Genomic DNA, 21,059 nt, shown 5'->3' with positions numbered 1-21,059 from the left:
TGCTATTTATGTAAATGTGTGTGTGTGCGTGTGTTAAGGAGGGCGCAGCTCACAGTGGCCCACGCAGGGACCTAACCGGCAACCTTGGTGCCACCAGCACCACGGCCTAACCAACTGAGTTACCGGCCAACCCCTACCTGAAACATATTTTAGAAGGATTTATAGTCAAGGGCATATATATCAGACACGTGAGAGTAGGTGCCCGTATTGACAGAAAGGAGGTAATGGGACTGAGGAATGGGGATGTAGTAGAGCCACAGTAAAACAAAAACCGAACCAAACCAAACCAAAACCCCAAAGAGAAGAGCTAGCTGTTCATGGGCCAATGTTGGTGATGTGCTGTGAACTAAGGGGTATGATTACAATCCGAGGTACAAAATAATAACTAAGAAAAAATATTACAAAACCAAAATCAATTGTGAAGGATGTCACGTAGGTAGTATGCTTCGTAAGGACACAAGGCTGAGACCAGAGGCTGCGACCTCCTCCATCACGCCAACTCTCCAGGTAGCCACTTTCCGACACCCTTACGGACAGGATGCCCCTCAGCCGCCGGGAAGTGCGCATGTGCACCGTGAGGCCTTTCCCGCTTCCCGTCGCTTCCCTTTCGGTCTCAGCCCCACCCACGGCCGACGCCATCGTTTCCGGTACAGAGCAGGAACAGCCCGAGCACTTGGGGCCCTGACTTCTCCGGCCCTCCCACTTCTGCAGCGCTCCTGCGGTTGTCTCGGTCGCTGGGGAAGGTAGTTACCAATAAAGTTTTTCTGTTTCAAAGCCGGGCCGATTGGGCGGGGCGCCTTCCCCTTGCTGCTTGTCCGCAGTTCCTCTGGCTACCGGGCAGTGAGCTTCTGGGCGTCATGGCCAGGGGCCGCCGCGGCCGGGCGGGTGTGCGGCCGCCTCTCGCTGCCCGCGCGCTCCCGGGGCTTCAGGGCCCGCCTGCATCTGCCTCGGTCTGAGCTCAGTCCCTCCCCGCCCACGGGCCGCCTTGCGCCGGACCCCATGGCCTCCGAAGCGCCGTCGCCTTCGTTGTCACCATCGCCACCCACCTCTCCCGAGTCGGAGCTGGCCCAGTTGAGGCGCAAGGTGGAGAAGTTGGAACACGAGCTGCGGAGCTGCAAGCGGCAGGTGCGGGAGATCGAGAAGCTGCTGCATCACACGGAGCGTCTGTACCAGAGCGCCGAGAGCAACAACCAGGAGCTCCGCACCCAGGTGCGCGGTCCGCCTGCTCGCAGCCCTGCGCCCCATCCCGCCCTGGACGAGGCCTTCGAAGCCTCTGATAGTATTGGAAGGACTCCCTGGCAGGGGCCCAGAACTACTCTACAATTTATAGAGTACTTGAAAGAAATGAAAGTTCAGTGCGATTGTAATTCCAAGTACATTTGGAGCACACCTGAAAGTTCGGGTTACTCGATTTAGATAAATGCGAGAGCAGAAGTTACAGGTGGTGTGAGTTGAACTTCAGAATTTTAGGTTGTCTTCATTCTCACTTGTAACGTCCCATTGGCAGTAGACACGTTAATCCTATTTCTAGGTCACTTTTGAGTTTGTTAAAACGCTGGACTTGAGTCAGAATCCCATCTTTGACTCACTAGATGTATGAATTGATACTGAGCCTCGGTTGCCCATAAAATGAGAAGGCTAGTACTACACTGGTGAAGGTTAAATCAAATTAAATGTGAACACACTTTTACAGTTTTACAAACTGTTGAACACAGTGTAAGGTGGTTATTCTGGGCGTTTATCATCTTGAGTTTTCTGGTGGAAGTAGGGAAGATATAACTTTGTTAGAGGCATTAAGCAGCTAATTTCATTTTTATCAAATACACTAAAGACAAAAATTTAAAGTGTCACTTTTTAAAATTTTAAACAGGAACATAATTTTTTCAGACTTGATGTGTTGGACAGTTACACTGTCTCCTGACAAGTTAATTTCCACATAACTATTAATTTCAATGAAACTGTTTAGTCTTTTGCAGTATATTGGTATCAGTCCTAAAGCCACATGTATAGGCTGAACCCTAAAACGTCATCAAACTGTTAGGCTTTTATCAAATGATCTATGAAAATATCTGATGAGTTGCAGTGACTTGGTGTGCCCATTGTATAGAGTTATAGAAAATTTGAGTTTGTTTACTCAATAGTTCTTGACTACCTACAATATACATGGATTGTTAGGAGACTACAAATATTGGTAAAAGTATTTTGGGGGAAGGGGAGCATGATAGATAGCATTTTAAAACACCCTTTTATAATGCCCCGATTGTTCAAGTACTTGCTATATAGATTCTAAAAGAAAACAGTTTACTAATCTTTGAAGAGCCAGCATTTTGGTTATTAGTGTTAGTGGTCTAACATGGAAAACTGAAATGCATAGACAATCTTGACTATGATGATAATAACTCCTTACTCTCCTAGTCAGCTTCCCCTGGTGGTGGGTGGAGTTTGGTTGTTAACTGTCATCTGGAATTACTAAATAGTATTTTATCTGGAACAGAAAAAAAAATGGGTTGAGAATCGAGGGTGAACTGTTAGAAAAACATAAAATGTGTAGGCTTTGGAGGCAAGAAAAGCATTGTGCCAGTTACGTTATCTCTTCAGATTTCTCACATGTAAAAGGGATTAGGACATCTAATTTGTAAGGTGGTTTAAGAATTAATAAGATGTTATCCAGATTACCACCAAGTATAGTGCCTAGCAGGTAGCAGGTACTAAATAAATGATCTAGTTCACAGAACCTAGTGGTTAGTAGCAGACCCAGCACTAGGGCAAGGTAATCAGTAGTCTGGGGTGAAAAATTTAAGGGGGTACTCATTCTCAGAATAGACCCTGTACTTGGAGGAAGCTGAGACTGAGTGCCTCCTTAAATTTGCTCCCTAGGAGCCTTACTTGCTTCACCCTAGTTCCAGCCCTGGTTGTACCAGCATATCTGATAACTGAGATAATCTGTATATAATGAGTCTTACCACCTTTTTCCTTTTAAGCTCTGTGTATCATTAAAGAAATATTGAGAATCTTATTTTTTAGTAGTGTCACACTGAGGTCCTGTCTGACAGGGGCTGTTTCATCTACCTCTGGGTAGTTCTACTCTGTTGCTCTGGTTTTGGCATTCATTGAGGCACAGGGAGGATAGATGCCCTTCTGAGGCAGTCCCTCTATTTTCTTCTGCTGCAGTTATTTAGTCATAAGACTACTAAAGAAAAAAGTATTTTAAAGTATATGAGTGGTATTAGTATATTTAAGTGAATAGTTAATTCCAGGTGGACGACACTGAATGACACTAGATAATTTAACACATGGGAATTAATTTTTTTATAATTCTTTAGGGAGAACTGCCGACTGATTAAAATATTAGTATAAAAACATTCTTATTTATTAGAAATAAAGCTTCCCGTTCACAAAGTCCTATTTGGTCAATCTGATTTTTGAAGGGGATATTTTGAGGTTTAGCAAGAGAGTGTAAGTATAAAAACATCTCCCTCTGCAAATGTAAAAGGTGAAAGAAAGTCAATTATAGGATTTTTTGTTTTTCTGAAAAGGAAACTAGCTGCTACTGATACTTCTCTAAAAATTTTACCGAGAAAAATAACTATTGTAATTTCAGGAGAATGGTGGGTATATTACTGGATTGTTATGTGATTTATTTTTCTCTAAAGCCTTGTTTTTTTTCAGGTAGAAGAGCTCAGTAAAATACTCCATTGTGGGAGAAATGAAGATAGTAAAAAGTCTGATGTAGAAGTACAAACAGAGAACCACCCGCCTTGGTCAATCTCAGGTATTCAGTTGATAGTGGAGATATCCTAATACTGTCACATTCACATCATGTTAACGGGAAGTTTTCTTTAAAACAGACAAAACTCTAGATAAAGGAGAACTGTTATCATGTTGTCTTCTCTCTAGATTGGGTGTTTGCAGATACTCCTATTTGCTCTTCTGAGGGGAAAGTAGAAATGTATTGTCATTCCTATAAATACATAGTATTGTTACTATGTTTTCAGTGGCACATTCACTGAGTAATTTTTGTCATGCTGTGAGCCATCTACTCATCTGGTCTTTCTTGTGACCCAGGGGCATATGTTTTCTTTTTTTTTAAAATTGAAATGGTCCGTTTTAAAAAAAATAATAATGTTTTATTTTTCTTTTTTTAAAGTTTATTAGGGTGACAATGGTTAGTAAAGTTACATAGGTTTCAAGTGTACAATTCTGTAATACATCATCTGTATATCACATTGTGTGTTTATCACCCAGAGTCAGTTCTCCTATTTTTCAATTACAGTTGACATACAATATTATATTAGGTTTTAGGTGTACAACATAGTGATTAGACAGTTACATAACTCTTCAAAGTGATCACCTCGGTATATCTAGTACCCATCAGACACCATACATAGTTATTAAAATATTATTGACTATATTCCCTATGCTATACTTTACATGTCCATGACTAGTTTGTTACTACCAATTTGTACTTTTTAATGCCTTCCCCTTCTCACCCGTTCCCCCTATCCCCCCCATCTGGCAACCATCAAAATTCTCTGTATCTGTGAGTTTGTTTCTGTTTTGTTTGTTCACTTATTTTGTTTTTTTTTTTTAGATTCCATACAGTATAAGTGAAATCATAGGGTGTTTGTCTTTCTCTGTCTGGCTTAACTTCACCCAGCGTGATAACCTCTGGGTTGATCCATCTTGTTGCAGATGGCAAGATTTCATTCTTTTTTTATGGCTGAGTAATATTCCATGTATTTATGTACCACTGCTTGCTTATCCATGGACACTTAGTTTGTTTCCACATCTTAGCTATTGTAAATAATGTTGCCATGAACATATAGATGCGTATGTCTTTTCAAATTAGTGTTTCGGGTTTCTTTGGATAAATACCCAGAAGTGGAATTACTGGGTCCTTCGTTGTCTCTTGTTATATATAGCCTTTGCTCTAAAGTCTATTTTGTCTGGTATAAGTATTGCTACTCCAGCTTTTTTATTTTTCATTTTCATTTTTATGACATATCATTTTCCATCCCTTTACTTTCAGTCTCTGTGTGTCTTTCAGTCTGAAGTGAGTCTCTTGTAGGCAGCATATGTAAGGGTCTTGTTTTCTTAGCCATTCATCCACCCTATGTCTTTTGACTGGAGCATTTAATCCACTTACATTTAAAATGATTTTAGTTACATATATAGTTATTGCCGTTTTACTATTCATATTTTTGATTATTTTTGTTCTTAAAGAAGTTCCTTTAACATTTCTTATAATACTGGCTGGCTTGGTGATAATGAACCCTTTTTTTTTTGTTGTTGTTCTTTTTTTTTAATTAAAGTTTATTGGGGTGACAATTGTTAGTAAAGTTACATAGCTTTCAGGTGTACAAGTCTGTATTACATCATCTATAAATCACATTGTGTGTTCACGATAATGAACTCTTGAGCCTTTTTCTTGTCTGGGGAGCTCTTTATCTGTCCTTTGATTATAAATGATAGCTTTGCTGGGTAGAGCAATCTTGGTTGTAGGTTCTTGCTTTTCATCACTTTGATTTTGTGCCTGTCCCTTCTGGCCTGCAAAGCTTCTGTTGAGAAATCAGCTGACAGTCTTATGGAAGTTCCCTTGTAGGCAACTAACTGCTTTTCTCTTGCTGTTTTTAAGATTCTGTCTTTGTCTTTAAACTTTGGCATTTTTATTATGGTGTGTTTTTCTCTTCGGGTTCATCTTGTTTGGGACTCTCTGTGCTTCTTGGATTTGTATGTCTATTTAGGAAAATAAATAGACTGGTTAGGAAAGTTTTTAGTCATTATTTCTTCAAATAGGTTCTCAATTCCTTGCTCTCTTCTCCTTCTGGTTCCCCTGTGATGTGAATATTAGTATGCTCAGTGTTGTCCCAGAGGCTCCTTAAACTATCCTCAATTTTTTGGATTCTTTTTTCTTTTTGCTGCTCTGACTGGGTGTTTCCTGCTACCTTTCTTTCCAAATTGCTGATTCGATCCTCTGCTTCATCTAATCTACTGTTGATTCCCTCTGATGTATTCTTCACTTCAGGTATTGTAGTCTTTATTTCTGACTGGTTCCTTTTTATGTTTTTTATCTCCATTATTATATTTCCTATCCCTTTGTTGAAGTTCTCACTGAGCTCATTGATCATCCTTATAGCCAGTGTTTAGAACTCTGCATCTGGTAGATTGCTTGTTGCCATTTTGTTTAGTTCTTTTTCTGGAGTTTTGTTCTGTTCTTTCATTTGGGACATGTTTGTCTCCTCATTTGGGCTGCCTCCCAGTGTTTGTTTCTATGTATTAGGTAGGGCTGCTATGCCTCCTGGTCTTGATAGACTGGCCTTATTTATTACTTGCCTGTGGAGCCCAGTCTCCCTGGTCACCTGAGCCAGGTGCTACAGGTGTGTTCCTTGTGTGGGTTGTACATACCTTCCTGTTATAGTTGAGACTTGATTGCTGTTTGTATGTCAGTGGGAGGGATTGACTCTCAGTCTGATTGGTTGTGAGGACTGGCTCACAACCAGTGGAGCTGTTGTGCAGGGGCTGACCCCATGGAGCAAGATTCACTTTATTGGGGCTCTGCTGCCTGCCAGTTCTGCCTTTTGGGTGTGTCGTTTGTGGAGGTGGTTGGGTGGTGCTCTGGTGTGGTTTGAAGCTGACCATGGGGTGTGTTGGTTTTAAGGGCCTCTGGGAGGAGCTCTGGTGCAGCCCAGTGTCAGCCATTGCGTGTGCTCTGCCCATGGCCACTTGGTATGATCTACTAAGTGACCTGCAGGTGGTTGCCACTTGTGCTGGGCTTGGAAGTGCCTGGGAGAGGCTAAGCTGTGAACTGAGGTCCGCTGCTGCTAATGCCAGGCTTGGGGCTGATTAGCAAGAGGTATGGGGCATGCTGAGGCCAGATGCTGCTTGTTTGAGGTTTTTGAACCTTTGATAGATTTTAGGAAAGTCTGTAGTGTGGTTTAAGGCAGGCCATTTATATGGACAAGCCGCTAGAAGCAGCTTGGGTGGGCCCACTAGTTGGGTGGGGCAGGGTCTCAGGTAGTCACCAGGACAGAGAGAACGGTGTTAGCCAGGTTGATGGAGACTCACATGTGGTGCTGCATGTGTGGGCTGGGTGGGGAGGGAGGCTCAACAAAGGAAGAATGGCTTCTGCCAGCACTTCTGTCTGGGAGAAAGCTGCCCCCAGCACTTGTCCTGAGGCCATACTGTTCCTCCCCATATGTCCTTGGCACCTTTCGAGCCGCTGCCCCAACGCAGGAGCTCAGAGTGAGTCCATCAGTAAGGCCATGCATGGGCCCTGGGACTCCAGCAGCCCTCCATCTCTTTCAGCCACAATCTTCGCTTATTTTCCCAGCCAGAAGTTAGGGGGATTTCTCTTCCCAACACTGGAATCCTGGGCTGGGGAACCTGGTGTGGGGCTGGGTCCCTTTGTTTCTCAGGGGGGACCTCTGCAGCTAAGGTATCCCTCCTGACTTTTTACCACCATACATGGGTGTGGGACCAGCCTTTTCCACGTCTCCACCCCTCCTACCAGTCTTGACATGACTTCTGTATATCCTTAGTTATACTATTGTTCAGCTATACTTGAGGCGATTTTAGTGATTGGTGTTCTGTAGTTTAGTTGTAGTTTTGATATTGTGTGGGGCGTGTGTTTTCTTGTTGATGCATTCCATTTAGCATTGTGTTCAATGCCAGTCTCTTAGGTCTTTGTGGGATTTGTGAGCCCACGACCATGACCTCGTCAGTGGCATTATGTTGTGAGGTAAAAAAACTGAGCAACTGAGTTTTAATAAGTAGGGATCACAAGAAATGATTTTTCCCATTACATTTTGCCTTGTTTTATTTAGTACATAATTTAGCTAACTAGCTAAACATAGCAATAGTATTAACATTACATATCTGTATAATAGTATATTTTTTAAAAAGTCAGCACCGCGAGAGAAATTTGACAGAAAAATCAACCCTTGACCTGTTGTTTTTATTCCATTGTCATTTGATATGCAATGATATTAAGGTATATGCTTAGAAATTATTTAGAGTTGCTATTTCATATTTTTTTTGATAGAACACAACTTATCTACCTGTTTTCATTTTTTTCTCGTGCTGTGGAAAATCCAAATCTGCTGCCTGTTTTTTTATTTTTATCCTTTTTAGCTTGACAGCTAGGGTACTGAAAATGACATTAGAATCAAAGATATTGGCATCTGCAGATTTATCTGCACCATCAATTTTAATTTATTAATAAATACAATTGTAAAAATTTGTAATGTGTGCTGTCTTAGTTCAGTGCCAATGTTTTGGAATTAATTCCTTTTTCTATACACTTCTAATATATCACTTATTTGTTTTTTCTACAGATTATTATTATCAGACGTACTATAATAAGGATATTAGTCTTCCAAATAAAGTGACTGAACTCTCTGTTCAGCAAGATCAGGATATTGAAGCTTCTACTTATAATCCTACTAAAGACCAGTCACAAGTAGAAAGTGATGCTTACACCGGTACTGATATAACGGAAAAGGTTGAATGTGGACAAGAGGACCATTTTGCCTCAAATTCACAGGTAATGAAGTGTTTAACATGAAACAGTTGATGCCCAAGAACTTGCCCTTCATTGTTAATATGCAGACAAATTGACTTCTCTGCTCCATCAAAATATATACCAGGGTTGTAAATATTCTGCATATAATTATACAGTGACTAGTACAGTTTTTAAGAAATATTAGAACTTGTTCATATGTGTAATTTTTTCCTACTTTGTGTGTTCCCAAAACTTAATGATGCAAATAAACTAAAACAAAGAAAATTTGTCAGTATATTTTGATTCAACCAAAAAATTATGGACCACCACTGCAATAACCATGTTCACACCAGAAATTTTTCAGTGCTTTCTTTATGTCATATATCCAGCCACTGTTCAAATTTCCCTGAATGTTTTATAAATTTGTTTCTACAGTTTGTTCGAATCAGGATCCCAGTAATGTTCATACAGTGCAACTGTTTGATATTGTAATGTATCTCATATAATCTATAGCTTTTTCTTCTCTCTTCTAAAAATATTTTCCCTTAGTACTTATAATTATTGAAGAATCTAGATCGTTTGCCTTGAGGAATACTTCAGAATTTGTATTTTGTGGATTGCTTCCCTATGGTATCAGGCATTTATTTTTGAGTAATAGTCACTCACTACTAGTGTCTTCAAAACTGGGTTAAAATTGAATTAACTGATACACTAGTAAATATTTTTTTAAATGGATCAAATTGTAATTGATGGGCCATCCCTTCCATTGCAGAAATAAAAGTCTTATCATTTAAAATAGCTTTCAAGTCTATTTGTTTCGAATTCTGCTAACTTTTAAGTTGATATAAGGAAGTTTTTGTCTTATTTGATGTGAATGTGTCTTACCTAGGAGCCAGCATCTGCATTAGCAATAGAAGATACATCCTTAGAAGGTTCATCATTAGCTGAAAGTTTGAGAGCTGCAGCAGAAGCTGCTGTGTCACAGACTGGATTTAGTTATGATGAGAATACTGGACTGTATTTTGACCACAGCACTGGTTTCTATTATGATTCTGTAAGTATTTCAGACCTTTTAATCCTGTATGGTTCTATATTTAGCTGCTTGATACCAAATTTTAAACCTAAGGTGAATTAAGAAAAGCAAGATGCTACATTTAAAAATTATGTTTGATAAAAGCTATTTGATAAAAGAATTATAAAATAGCTTATGATGCTACACTTCTAGGTTTTTAATTAAATAAGTTAATTGTGATTATTATAGATTAATATTTTAGAGAAGTCTGATCTTTTATACATAAAGTAACATACAAAAATGTTAGAGCACTTATTAATAAAAGCAGACAATTAACTACATTGTTGTAAAGTGTTTAATAACCTAACCTAACATTTTTTTTCATAGTCTTTATGAGAAAGTGATATTGTTAATTCTAGGCTTGGGGTAAGGTTTTTTTTTGTGTTTGTTTTAAATACTTTATGAATCCATTTGAGGCCACAGAGGGAATCTTTTTCTTGAATTTTCAATAGCATGTTTATTATTAGTCAGTGTTTTATATTCTGTGACTTTTAAACATTTCACTTTTTAAAAATCAATCTGTTAACAGTGAGAACTAGGTAATTAGTGTGGAATCAGAAATGTAATGGACCACTGATGAGGACAGAACCAGAAAATTAAGTTCTTGATTTATAATACAGTGTTATGGCTGTTGAAGTCTGGTACTTAATTGGATTTTATTCAAGATTTGATGACAATGATGACAGAACTCACATACCCACATACCTCAGCCTTCATGGTCTAGGCATGTGATCTGGTCCTCAGGAATTACAGAATATAGTGCCCAAAAGTGAAGCAGATGTTCACCATTCCCGTTCCTGGAACTATTGTTAACCTTGTAAATCCTTTGTAAAGAGAGGGTTTTCTTTTACAGGAATAGGCTAATTGACAATGCTAGTTAATCCTCAGAAAATTAATGTTTAAACTCTTTATTACCAAAGAGAGTAGCTAGTACTTATCTGGTTTCTAGGAGAATACAGAGTGTCCAAGTATATAACATTAGTCTTTGTCATTCTTCTACCTTCCTTTCTGTATCTTTCCTCCTGATATCTGTTCTGCAAATGGTTAGTTACATTCTGCAGGTTATGTGCCTCAGTAAATTAGGGAATTTATTGTTTTACCATTTTTATTATGCTAGTTTTCATTTTATTTAATTAAATAAAATTCAAAACATTTTGAAACTATATTTTGGGGTGAAAGACAACAGATTAAAAAGATATGAATTATGAAAGTTCTGTTGTCACTAGAAATAAAGATTAGAATGCTTCCTTTTGGTTTTTAGTTAAGGGAAAGAGATAAAATTCAAAATATTTTTGTAAGAGATCTACAGAATGGATTAAAGACAATAAATTGCAATAATATCAACAATTAGAAAAATAAATTACTCTTTTTCAATAAATTTTAGTTTCTTAATCTCAATGCATCATAGGATGTTTCCAGGTCTGATCTGCATGGATTTATGAAAGTCTTTTGTAAAGAAAATACAGACTTTCAACTAACTCTTGATTATAGAGTACTGGCCAGTATCTAATAAATGCAGATGATGACATAATTTTATCTTTCTAGTTTTTTTCCATAATTTTCCAAAATTCATTTTTGCATGGTTGTTTCACTTGTAAGTCCTGTTACTTACTGTAGAATTGGTGAAAATGATTTTTTTAATTGATTTCTTTATGTAGACTGTTATGTTGTATTTATGAAGTTAACCTTATTTTCAAATTTTTCTTTAGAACTTTTCGTCATGAACATTAAAGTGCAAATTTTTGTTTTATAACATTGAGAGAAGTGTTTGGGGGTTTATACTGTTGAACCATTATCGTGTAATAAGGATAATGAGTCTGGAATTGCTTTTATGATGGATACCTTAGTTTTCATAACTCCTAAAATATTTCTTGTTATCATTGGTCATTAATGTAGTAAGTTGAACCATATGAAATTGCTGTTTCTGTAAGTTAAAAAATGGTCAAATGTTGGCAGTTTCATGATTTAATTTAATATTTAAATGTACTCATTTTTCTCACTATGAAAATTAGAGCAGATACTGAATGGTAAAGTATTTTGGAAAATTACAAGCTGTTTTCATTCTGATATTTTTATTCATTATCTTAAAAGAAACAATATTCACTGTATTTGAATATATTTGATATTTCTATTGTTTGTTTTTCTATTTTATTTCATCTTACGTAAATAAAACTTGCTGTTTTCTTGATTTTTGAAAGGAAAATCAACTGTATTATGACCCTTCCACTGGAATTTATTACTACTGTGATGTGGAAAGTGGTCGATATCAATTTCATTCTCGAGTAGATCTGCAGCCTTACCAGACTTCTGGCACAAAACAAAGTAAAGATAAAAAGTTGAAGAAGAGAAGAAAGGATCCAGATTCTTCTACAACAAATGAGGAAAAGGTATTGTCTTCATAAATTTTTAATTTACATACTGGTGATATCATGATTAAACCAAAATTTTTTGATGAAACTGAAAATCATTCATTAACTCTGTATTTCAAATATATCCATTAAGATAATAAGATATCAGAATGTATTAACCAAGAGGCATTCACATGGGCCAAATGGACTTTTTCAGAAATTCTCAGTTACTAGAAGTTAAAGGAATTTCTTAAAAGTTTGAAAGAGGTAGATTTAACGCAGATAAAATGCTCTTGTATTACATAATTTGGAAGAACTTTCAGACCCTCAACTGATAAGTTGATGTCAATGTACAATTCACAATAAAAGAAAAACAGTTTGTAAGTAGACGTAAATAAAAGTTCAACTTTCTTAGTCGTTTTGAGCAATTTCTTACCCATTATGTTAGCAAAAATTTTAAAAAATCTATTTCTGGCAAATATAGAGGAGGTACATATTTATTAGTGTAAATTGGTATTTTTTTGGAAAATTGGCTATTCGTATGAATAACCATAAAAATGTTGCTATTTTTTAATTGGAAAATCTCACTTCTGGTAATTATTTTTTTAAGTCCAAAGAAATAAAGTGCTTTTGTATAATTATATAGCAATATTTATAAGAACAGAAAAAAACTAAGAGTGCGAATGGTCCACAGATATTGGTTAAAAAAAATGATAGAACATTTAATTTAAAAAGCATTACTTAGGCCTTAAAATGGTAGTTATAAAGACTGGGGAATTTAAAAAATGCTTATGATATAATTTAAATTGAAAGAAGGAAAATATAAAAAATGTTATTGATGCATTATCACTCCATGGACAAGGTTGGTGGTTTATAGGCAGGAATGGAGGCTTATTTGTTGTATTGGCATTTTATGAATTGTGGCAGCTATTTGATACTTTACTCTTCAAATTCTGTCTCATGTTTTTCTCTTCTTAACCAAAGAAGAAGCCTTTAAATGTATAATACTAAAGTTCAAATATGGAATTGAGATTCTGTTGGGATTTATTTTCTATTCTCTATTTGATTTGTTTTTGTTTATTATTTTCACTGAAAATACCTAGCAATAGAAGAGTATGTGACATAAAATACCAAAAATGGTTTTTCTGTTTGCTTTCAAGAATGCTGTTTTATGACTCCTACCTGTTACTAACGGTTGAACTATTTGAAAGGATAGGTTGTGAAAGTACTTCTATTAATGGATATTTAACATTCTGGACTGGCAAATAGTTTTTAAAAAGTAGCACCTCTGGCAATTTCATTCATTTTTATTTTAAATATGTTGTTTTACAAGCAGCAATAATAATAAAATATACAAGACTGGAAACTGCTTTTTTTAAAAGTAAATATAGATAGGGAAATTTTTTGCTATGATTCGCAATGGGCTTTAAAGCTCATAGTTGTTCAGCTCCTTGCCCTTGTTCTTGTCCTTGGTGAGTTTGTATTGCTGGAAGTGTATATAGTTTGTCACACTGTGTTTAGCCAGTCTAACCTGAATTTATGTCGCTATTAAAAATATGTGTTTCAGATGCTTCCATATTTTATAAAATGATAGAAGAACATAATGAATTCATTTCATCATGTGGCTCTAAGGTAGAAAGAAAATTTAGTTTGCTAGAAACCAAAGGAAAAAAGAGGAAAATAACTCTCTGCTTCTTCTAAGATTAAAATAATAGATTTGTTCATTTGTTGTAAGACATACCCAATATAATTGTATAATAAATAATAAAAGGCTTAGGCCAGGTAAGTTGGAATTTTGTATAAGAGATGTAACTGATTCATCGATACTTGAAACTGTTGGGTGTTAACAAACCAACTCAATGAAGTACTACATTTTCCTAAAACTACTGTTCTGCTACTTTAGGTACATTAGGATCTTTAAATCCCTGCTGTAATCAGTGCCAGTTCTGTATTTTATGTGTTGACTTGATAAATGGTTCAAACAAAGTTCAAAAAGAAAGTTTAGGGTACCTGTATTCTCTCGGCCTGCACTGTCTAATAAGGTAGCCGACTAGCTACATGTGGCTATTGAGCACTGGAAATGTAACTGGTCCTAATTAAGATGTGTTGTAATTGTAAACTACTCCCAATTTTGAAGACAGTACAAAAAGTCCATGTAAAATCTTTCATTGGTAATTTTTGTATTGATTAAATGTTAACATATATTAAATGAAGATATTTTGTAAATACTGGGTTAGATAAAGTAATAAAATGAATTTCACCTGCTTTTTAAAACCTTTTTAATGTGACTATTAGAAAACTTTAAATTATAAATATGGCTTGCATTATATTTTTATTGGGTAGCATTGGTCTGTAGGCTGTCACCTGGTCCAAGCAATAAGTGATGAATGAAGGCCTGGACTGGGACAGTTGAGGACATTGAGAATAGATAAAGAGAGGATTGGGATAAATTGTAACCATAGTCTATAGTGCTTCCGTGTTCCCCCGAAAATAAGACCTAGCTGGACCATTAGCTCTAATGTGTCATTTGGAGCATAAATTAATATAAGACCCACTCTTATTTTACTATAAGACCGGGTATAATGTAATCTAATCTAATTTCGGGTCTTATATTAATTTTTGCTCCAAAAGACGCATTAGAGCTGATGGTCCGGCTAGGTCTGATTTTCGGGGAAACACGGTTGGTAATTGATTTCACGTACTGGTTTGGGGATGTCAAAGGTAACAGTAAGAGTTTTGATTTGGATGATAAGTGGATGGTATTGTCACTAACCAAGAAAGGGAACACGAGCAGAAGAGAGGGTAAAGATTGTAACCATTGTTATTTCACTGTATATATCTTCACTAATTCATTGAAACTTTTAGCATTAAATATTATAAGATGGTCATATTTAAGGTTATTCTCCCCTGTTTCTGCCTCCCCACCCACCTCTTGCCAGGATTTGAATTCAGAAGATCAAAAACCATCCAGTGTGGAACATATAAGCTGCAGAGAGGGAGATGATTTTACAAATATGAAAAAGAAGGCCAAAATAGACATTCATTACAAAAATAATTCCTCTAAATTCACTGTTCCAGTTAGCGGAAAGACTATAGAATCTCCTCTTAATGAAAACATCTATAATTCGACTTCATTTAAAGATGAGAAAATCATAGAGACTGATAGTGAGCCAGAAGAAGGTGAAATTACAGACTCTCAGACCGAGGACAGTTATGATGAAGACATTACCAGTGAAGACAGTGTAAGTGCAGAAGACACTGAGGATGAAGGTGAGTAAATAACCATTATTTAATTTTTACAGAAATAACCCAGTGTGGTCATTGTAAAACAGCAACACAGTTGAAGATGTTAGCAACTCATGTAAAGATCTGCCAAAAAGGAAACTGATTGTTTTAAACTGATTATTTGAATGACATTACTAAAAATTATGTGGGCTGCCACTTGGTTATTTTTAGAGAGTAGGATGTGAATAAATGGCTAACACTTGGACCTTAAAGTTTCATTGCATTGAATGGCCTAGTCAGTGGGACACAAAACCAAATTACCTATGTTCTAATCCTAAAATATGTATTAAGTCTATGTTAGTGGGTTAGATATTTGTAATCTACTTTTATAATTGAGGGGGGAGAAGCAGATTGCCTTTAAAAAGTGTAGTCCATGAATTCAGCTACATAGGTATTAGAGTAAATCTAATATTTTTGTACTTGAGGTTATAAAGGCGTGCTTTTAAAACCCAGGATTTCATATTAGGGTATATGAACTTTTTTTGTTCTTAATGGAATTTTTTACTTTTTTAAAAAAGGGTAGACTCAATTTTTTTAACTTAATATAAAAAGCCTTGTTTGCAATATTTTCAAATTCCCAGACCTTAAAACAGAGTTATTTTATAATTGTAATAAATGCTGAATTTGCTATATACCTTTAGGTTGATCACTTTAAGTTGGTACGTTGTATAGCAGGATTTAAGAAGGTTGTTTTAAATAGAATTAAGATTTTTGATCAATACATTTGTATTTTATGGATGCCTCCTACTATCCCTAGACATTTCTAATAATTTTTTTCCATAGTGTTTGAATTAATGTTTACCCACTTGTTTCTTTGGCAGATGAAGAAAAAATTTGGCCCCCATGTATTAGAGTAATTGTTATTAGATCACCAGTGTTGCAGACAGGATCACTTTTTATCATTACAGCTGTAAACCCTGCTACAATTGGAAGGTAAAATGTTTAATATTATTGTAGTTGTATACTTGTCTTATTCTAGTGGATTATACATTTCTTGAGCAGTTATGAAATTTGCATGGTACTTGTTGAATAGACGAAAGAATGACATCCATGCACCTCCCTCTATAAATATTGCATTTTAACATTATCTTTTTTTTAAACATTATTTTATAAAACAACAAAAAAATCTTAAAAATTCTTTCCATGTCACTATTGCTGCATTTATATGGGCTTCAAAAATTACTAAAGACATTTTCCTTAACTCTGCAGAGAGAAAGATATGGAGCATACTCTCCGAATCCCTGAAGTTGGTGTCAGTAAGGTAAGCTCTTTGATTTTTTTCAGATATACACCCCAGATGTAATTTTATAAATCATTATTATAGCAGAAAGTTAGAGTTTTCCCCATTTAATAGAAAGGTTAATAGCCACTGTAGTAATGGTAAGGAAAGCAATGCAGATTTGTTTAATCCACTGCTTTTGAAAATAAAAATTCTTTATTACAATTTGGATTAACTAAATTTTGTTTAATTTTTAACAGTCTGGAGCAGGAGTAGAAAATGTGGATTAATTTAAGTATTAAAATAATACCCATTTAATAGGTATTTATTGAATGAAATAAATATACGAGATATTATGGCAGTTCAAAAATGAATCAGACCTGGATTCAGGCTACTGTAGTAAATGGTTACTTTGAATCCAGAGTATATTATAGCCCAGGAACAATCTATCATCTTCTACCGAGGCTCTCCGTTTATAGCTTTTCCTAGTTGAACTTACAATGGTTTCAGGAAAAAGAACAGTTGGGGTTTTAAAACATACTATATGGAAAGATTTGCAACTTAAATTATAAGTAAAATCAAATCAAAAGGTTTAGCTACTGAGACTGTATACTTCATATTTATCTTTTTCTTTACTGTATTTTCTGTAGTTTTCCCCCCTCCCTTCCATGGTTGTTATCTTTGTTTTTTTTCTATATTTTGACCTTTCATCATACCTGTTTGTTTGTTTCTGTTTAATGTACTATGTAATATGGATCTAAAGTATATAGTTTATGTGAGTTGTCTTTTTGGAATGAAATTTGTTTCTCATCATTAGATTGAAAGACTAACCATTTTTATTATGTTTGGAGTCATTCATAGGGGAGTAAATCCTCATAATCTTAACTCTGACCAAATTATCTTGCTTTTTTACTTTCCTGTGACCCTTTATTATTTTGCCCCTGAAGAAAACCCAGTCTGTAACTTAAACAGCAAAGAGGTCCTTCCCTGACTCCAATCTAAAATATAGTAGTTCTCTGGTAGCATTTCTGCTTTTTCTTTCTCTCTTATAAACTAATGTGTCCACTGGTATGGTAGATAATTTGTCAAGTAGGTGAAAAAAATTAAAAACCCCACACATTTCATATTAATATTGTGGGAAAAAACAAACAAATATTTCACCACTGGATAGGAGAAGACCTTCTAAGTTAAAAAAAAAACGGAAAAAAAATTCACAGAGAGAAAATAATTTTGAATAATTTTTTTTTAAATTTTGAATAATTTAAGTTTGAAGTTCTTTATGTGTTAAGTAAATTTAAAAGGCTGACTCGGATAGTCACACAAATAAGACAAAATATACAGAGGGTGCCAAAAAAATGTATAGACATTTTAAGAAAGGCAAAAACTGTATTAAAATTGCAATGCAATGCACTAGCATTCATTTGATGAATGCCATCTTTTGAGCAAATGTCATACTACACATTGCTACCGTAATTCAATTCAACTTTGAAAAGTAATACATAGATAACATCTCTTAAAATGTGTACATTATTTTTGGTACCCCCGGTATATCCTTTACATTTTAAAAGCTAATGCAAATTCACTTTTTCAAACCCTACTGTGACAGCAATAGGTGAATTAATGAAGGACATAAATAAGCAATGCAAAATAGAGGAAATAATTATGGTTAGCATGTGAAAACCATTCAATCTTTCTGTTAATTTAAGAAATACAAACGAAGAAACCAAGGTGTCAGTTGTCATTCATCATATTTATTAAATATCACTCCTGTTGGGAGAATAATTTAGAATAGCTTTTTGGAATAAGATTTCAAGTCAACAGACTTTAAATGGTTTCAATAGTTTTATTCTAAACAACCTGACTGAATAAAATGTACAGACATGAAGAGAAAATTTACAGAAGAGGAAACCTGAACAACTAATAAATATAAGAAAAGATTTCAGCCTCAGTAGTAATCAAGGAAATGCAAATTAAAATCACAATGATGAGATTTAATTTCACATCTGTTATGCTTGCAAAAATTAAAAATTCTGACAATACCAAGGGTTGGTTAAGGATATATATAGAGGAATTAAGAATTCTTGTAGACTGCTGTTGGGAATATAAATTGGTACAACCGCTTTGGTAAACAGTATGGCAGTAATCTAATAAAGTTTAAGATTTGCATATACATAGTTTAGCAATTTCATTCCTAACTATCTATCTAAGAGAAATCCTTTCATTGTACATAAGAAAGCTGCATGTATAAGAACATTAACAGAAACTTAAACAAAAGTGAAATCTTGGGAAAAACCTGGATGTCCAACATCAGAAGAATATGTGGATTGTGGTACATCCATGTAGTGGATTACCATTCAGCAAAATGGCACAACTGTTCACAACAACTGGATTAAGCTAAAGATGTAAAATAAAAGAAATATATACAGTAGCATACATTTGTCAGACTCATCAAACTATACATTTAAGACCTGTGAATTTCCTGTATCTAAATTATATCTCAATAAACCATTCATATAGTTATGATTCTCATTTATATCAAGTTCCAAATCAGGCAAAACATTGTTTATAGATACATAGGTGGTAAAAATATAAAGAGATGTATCATGAATGAATAAACATCAAACCTCTGAAAAGGCAAGTTGGGTGATGGACAGTGTGGTACACATCAATGGATAATTTATTTTAAGTATCTGAGGCAAATATGGCAAAATTTATTAAAGCTGCGTCACGAGTAGACAGATTCAGTATATTCTTTTAGTGTTTGAAACATTTTTTAATTTATATTTATGAAATTTTTAAAGAACAACGTTATTGAGATATAGTCCACATACCATGTACAATTTACCCATTGAAAGTATATAATTCAGAGGATTTTAGTGTATTCATAGAGTTGTGCAACCATCATCACATAAATTTTAGAACATTTTCATCACCATAAAAACAAACATACTCAATAGTAGTAATTCCTCATGACCTTCCAACTCCCGTTGCCCAAGTCAACCACCAATCTTCTTTCTGTCTCCGTGGATTTGCCTATTTTGCACATTTCATATAAATGGAATCATATTACATGTAATCTTTTGTAATTAGCTTTTTCATTTAGCATGTCTTTAAGATTCATCCATGTTGTAGGATATGTCAGTACTTCATTTCTTTTTATTGCCAAATTAATATTTCATTGTATGAATATACTACATTTTGTTTATTCATCAATTGACGGACATTTGAATTGTTTCCACTATTAAGAATAATGTTATTAAGAATAATGCTTCTGTGAACGTTTGTGTACAAGTTTTGTTTGGATGTATGTTTTTGTTTCTCTTGATGTATATACCTAGGAGTAGAATTGTTGGATCATATGGTAACTCTCTTTAACCTTTTGAGGAACTGTCAGACCCCTCCAAAGCTGTTGCACCATTTTACATTCCCACCATTGTGTATTGTATGTGAAATTTTAAATTAAAGATTTCTGCAGCTCTTTATCCAGTTAAAAAGACATGTATTGAGTACATGTCCAGTATATGTGGGCAGTGTATTATGTACTGAGAGGTAAGCAATAATGTAAACTAATGTAAGCAGTAATTGTAAGCAGTACAATGACATTATATATGCAGTAATTTCGTGTAAGGTAAGTGTCATATAAACAAAGTGCTGTGGAGCAAGGAGAAGGTGAGTAGTCCTGAGTATTGAAAAACTGGAAAACTTTGAGAAGTTGACCTTGAATGTTTCAAATCATTTTTTGTATTAAGAATTTTTAATGATACAGAAAAATACTTGAGGTAAAAAAATAATTTCAAATTGTTTATATAGTATAGTTTCAACTATGTTATAGAAGTAGAAAAGGTAGGACACATGTTAAATTATTAATGATGGTTATAGGTGGAATTATGTGTATTTTCTTCTGTAACATCCACATTTCTACTAGGAGCATTATAATACTTCTATGTTCAGAAAAAGTATTAAAAAAAAAAAAAGTTAAATTATCCGAGACTCAAGTCCATTGTATCCTATCATAGAAAAATTGTTATCTATGGTAAAAAAAAAAGTATGCTACCTGTAATTACCTGGTTTCTTTTTTAAGTTTCATGCAGAAATTTATTTTGACCATGACTTACAAAGTTATGTCCTTGTGGATCAAGGCAGTCAAAATGGTACAGTTGTTAATGGAAAACAGATTCTTCAGGTAAGTGTATATTAATTAATTACTTGTACATTATTTTTAAAAACTGAACTGAAATTTTTTATTCCTAAAAGGCCATGGTTATTATACATATCATTTGGTTTCGATAATTGTTCAAGTCCAAATGTATTATGTGGAAGGGAATTCCTGGAAAGGGCTGAAAAAAGTATAAGTAGAGATTTGATTATTGAGTTTTGACTTCTAGTTATGTATCAGTGCCATATTTTTAGAAATAAATGCATTTTAAAGCTATTCAGAGTAAATGTCCTTACAGAAACTTTAGGGGCCCATCTTTTTATGTTTTTTTTTTTTTTTAAATTGTTTTAATGAAAATATTGTTAAACAGGAAACTCCTTGAAGGCAGGGTCTACGTTTGTCCAGTTACCTCTTCTATCCCCAACATGTAGCAAAGTGTTTGGCACTGGAAGGAGAGAGAGGGAGGCCTTGTTCTTAGT

At 35.0% G+C, this 21,059-nt stretch overlaps 1 protein-coding gene across 3 annotated transcripts in view; it reads left to right on the top strand.

The window, feature by feature from the left end:
* The first annotated feature begins 621 nt into the window (after nucleotides 1-621).
* Nucleotides 622-21,059, top strand: part of AGGF1 (angiogenic factor with G-patch and FHA domains 1) — a 32,182-nt gene continuing 11,744 nt past the window's right edge. Inside the window, exons 1-9 of one of the 3 annotated variants that reach the window (XM_019728152.2) lie at nucleotides 622-1,209; nucleotides 3,670-3,772; nucleotides 8,334-8,542; nucleotides 9,390-9,554; nucleotides 11,771-11,959; nucleotides 14,860-15,190; nucleotides 16,027-16,138; nucleotides 16,415-16,466; nucleotides 20,506-20,607. In XM_019728152.2, the coding sequence (XP_019583711.2) occupies nucleotides 1,000-1,209; nucleotides 3,670-3,772; nucleotides 8,334-8,542; nucleotides 9,390-9,554; nucleotides 11,771-11,959; nucleotides 14,860-15,190; nucleotides 16,027-16,138; nucleotides 16,415-16,466; nucleotides 20,506-20,607 (1,473 nt within the window). In that variant the 5' untranslated portion in view covers nucleotides 622-999. Of the gene's footprint in view, nucleotides 1,210-3,653; nucleotides 3,773-8,333; nucleotides 8,543-9,389; nucleotides 9,555-11,770; nucleotides 11,960-14,859; nucleotides 15,191-16,026; nucleotides 16,139-16,414; nucleotides 16,467-20,505; nucleotides 20,608-21,059 lie in introns of all 3 variants that reach the window. The other 2 variants (XM_019728154.2, XM_074328809.1) reach the window with 2 other exon arrangements.

This window comes from Rhinolophus sinicus, linkage group LG03 (assembly GCF_036562045.2).
Source record: "Rhinolophus sinicus isolate RSC01 linkage group LG03, ASM3656204v1, whole genome shotgun sequence".
In the NCBI taxonomy this organism is placed as follows: domain Eukaryota; kingdom Metazoa; phylum Chordata; class Mammalia; order Chiroptera; family Rhinolophidae; genus Rhinolophus; species Rhinolophus sinicus.
Note: the sequence above shows the minus strand (reverse complement) of the source record. Positions and strands in the feature narration are given on the sequence as shown.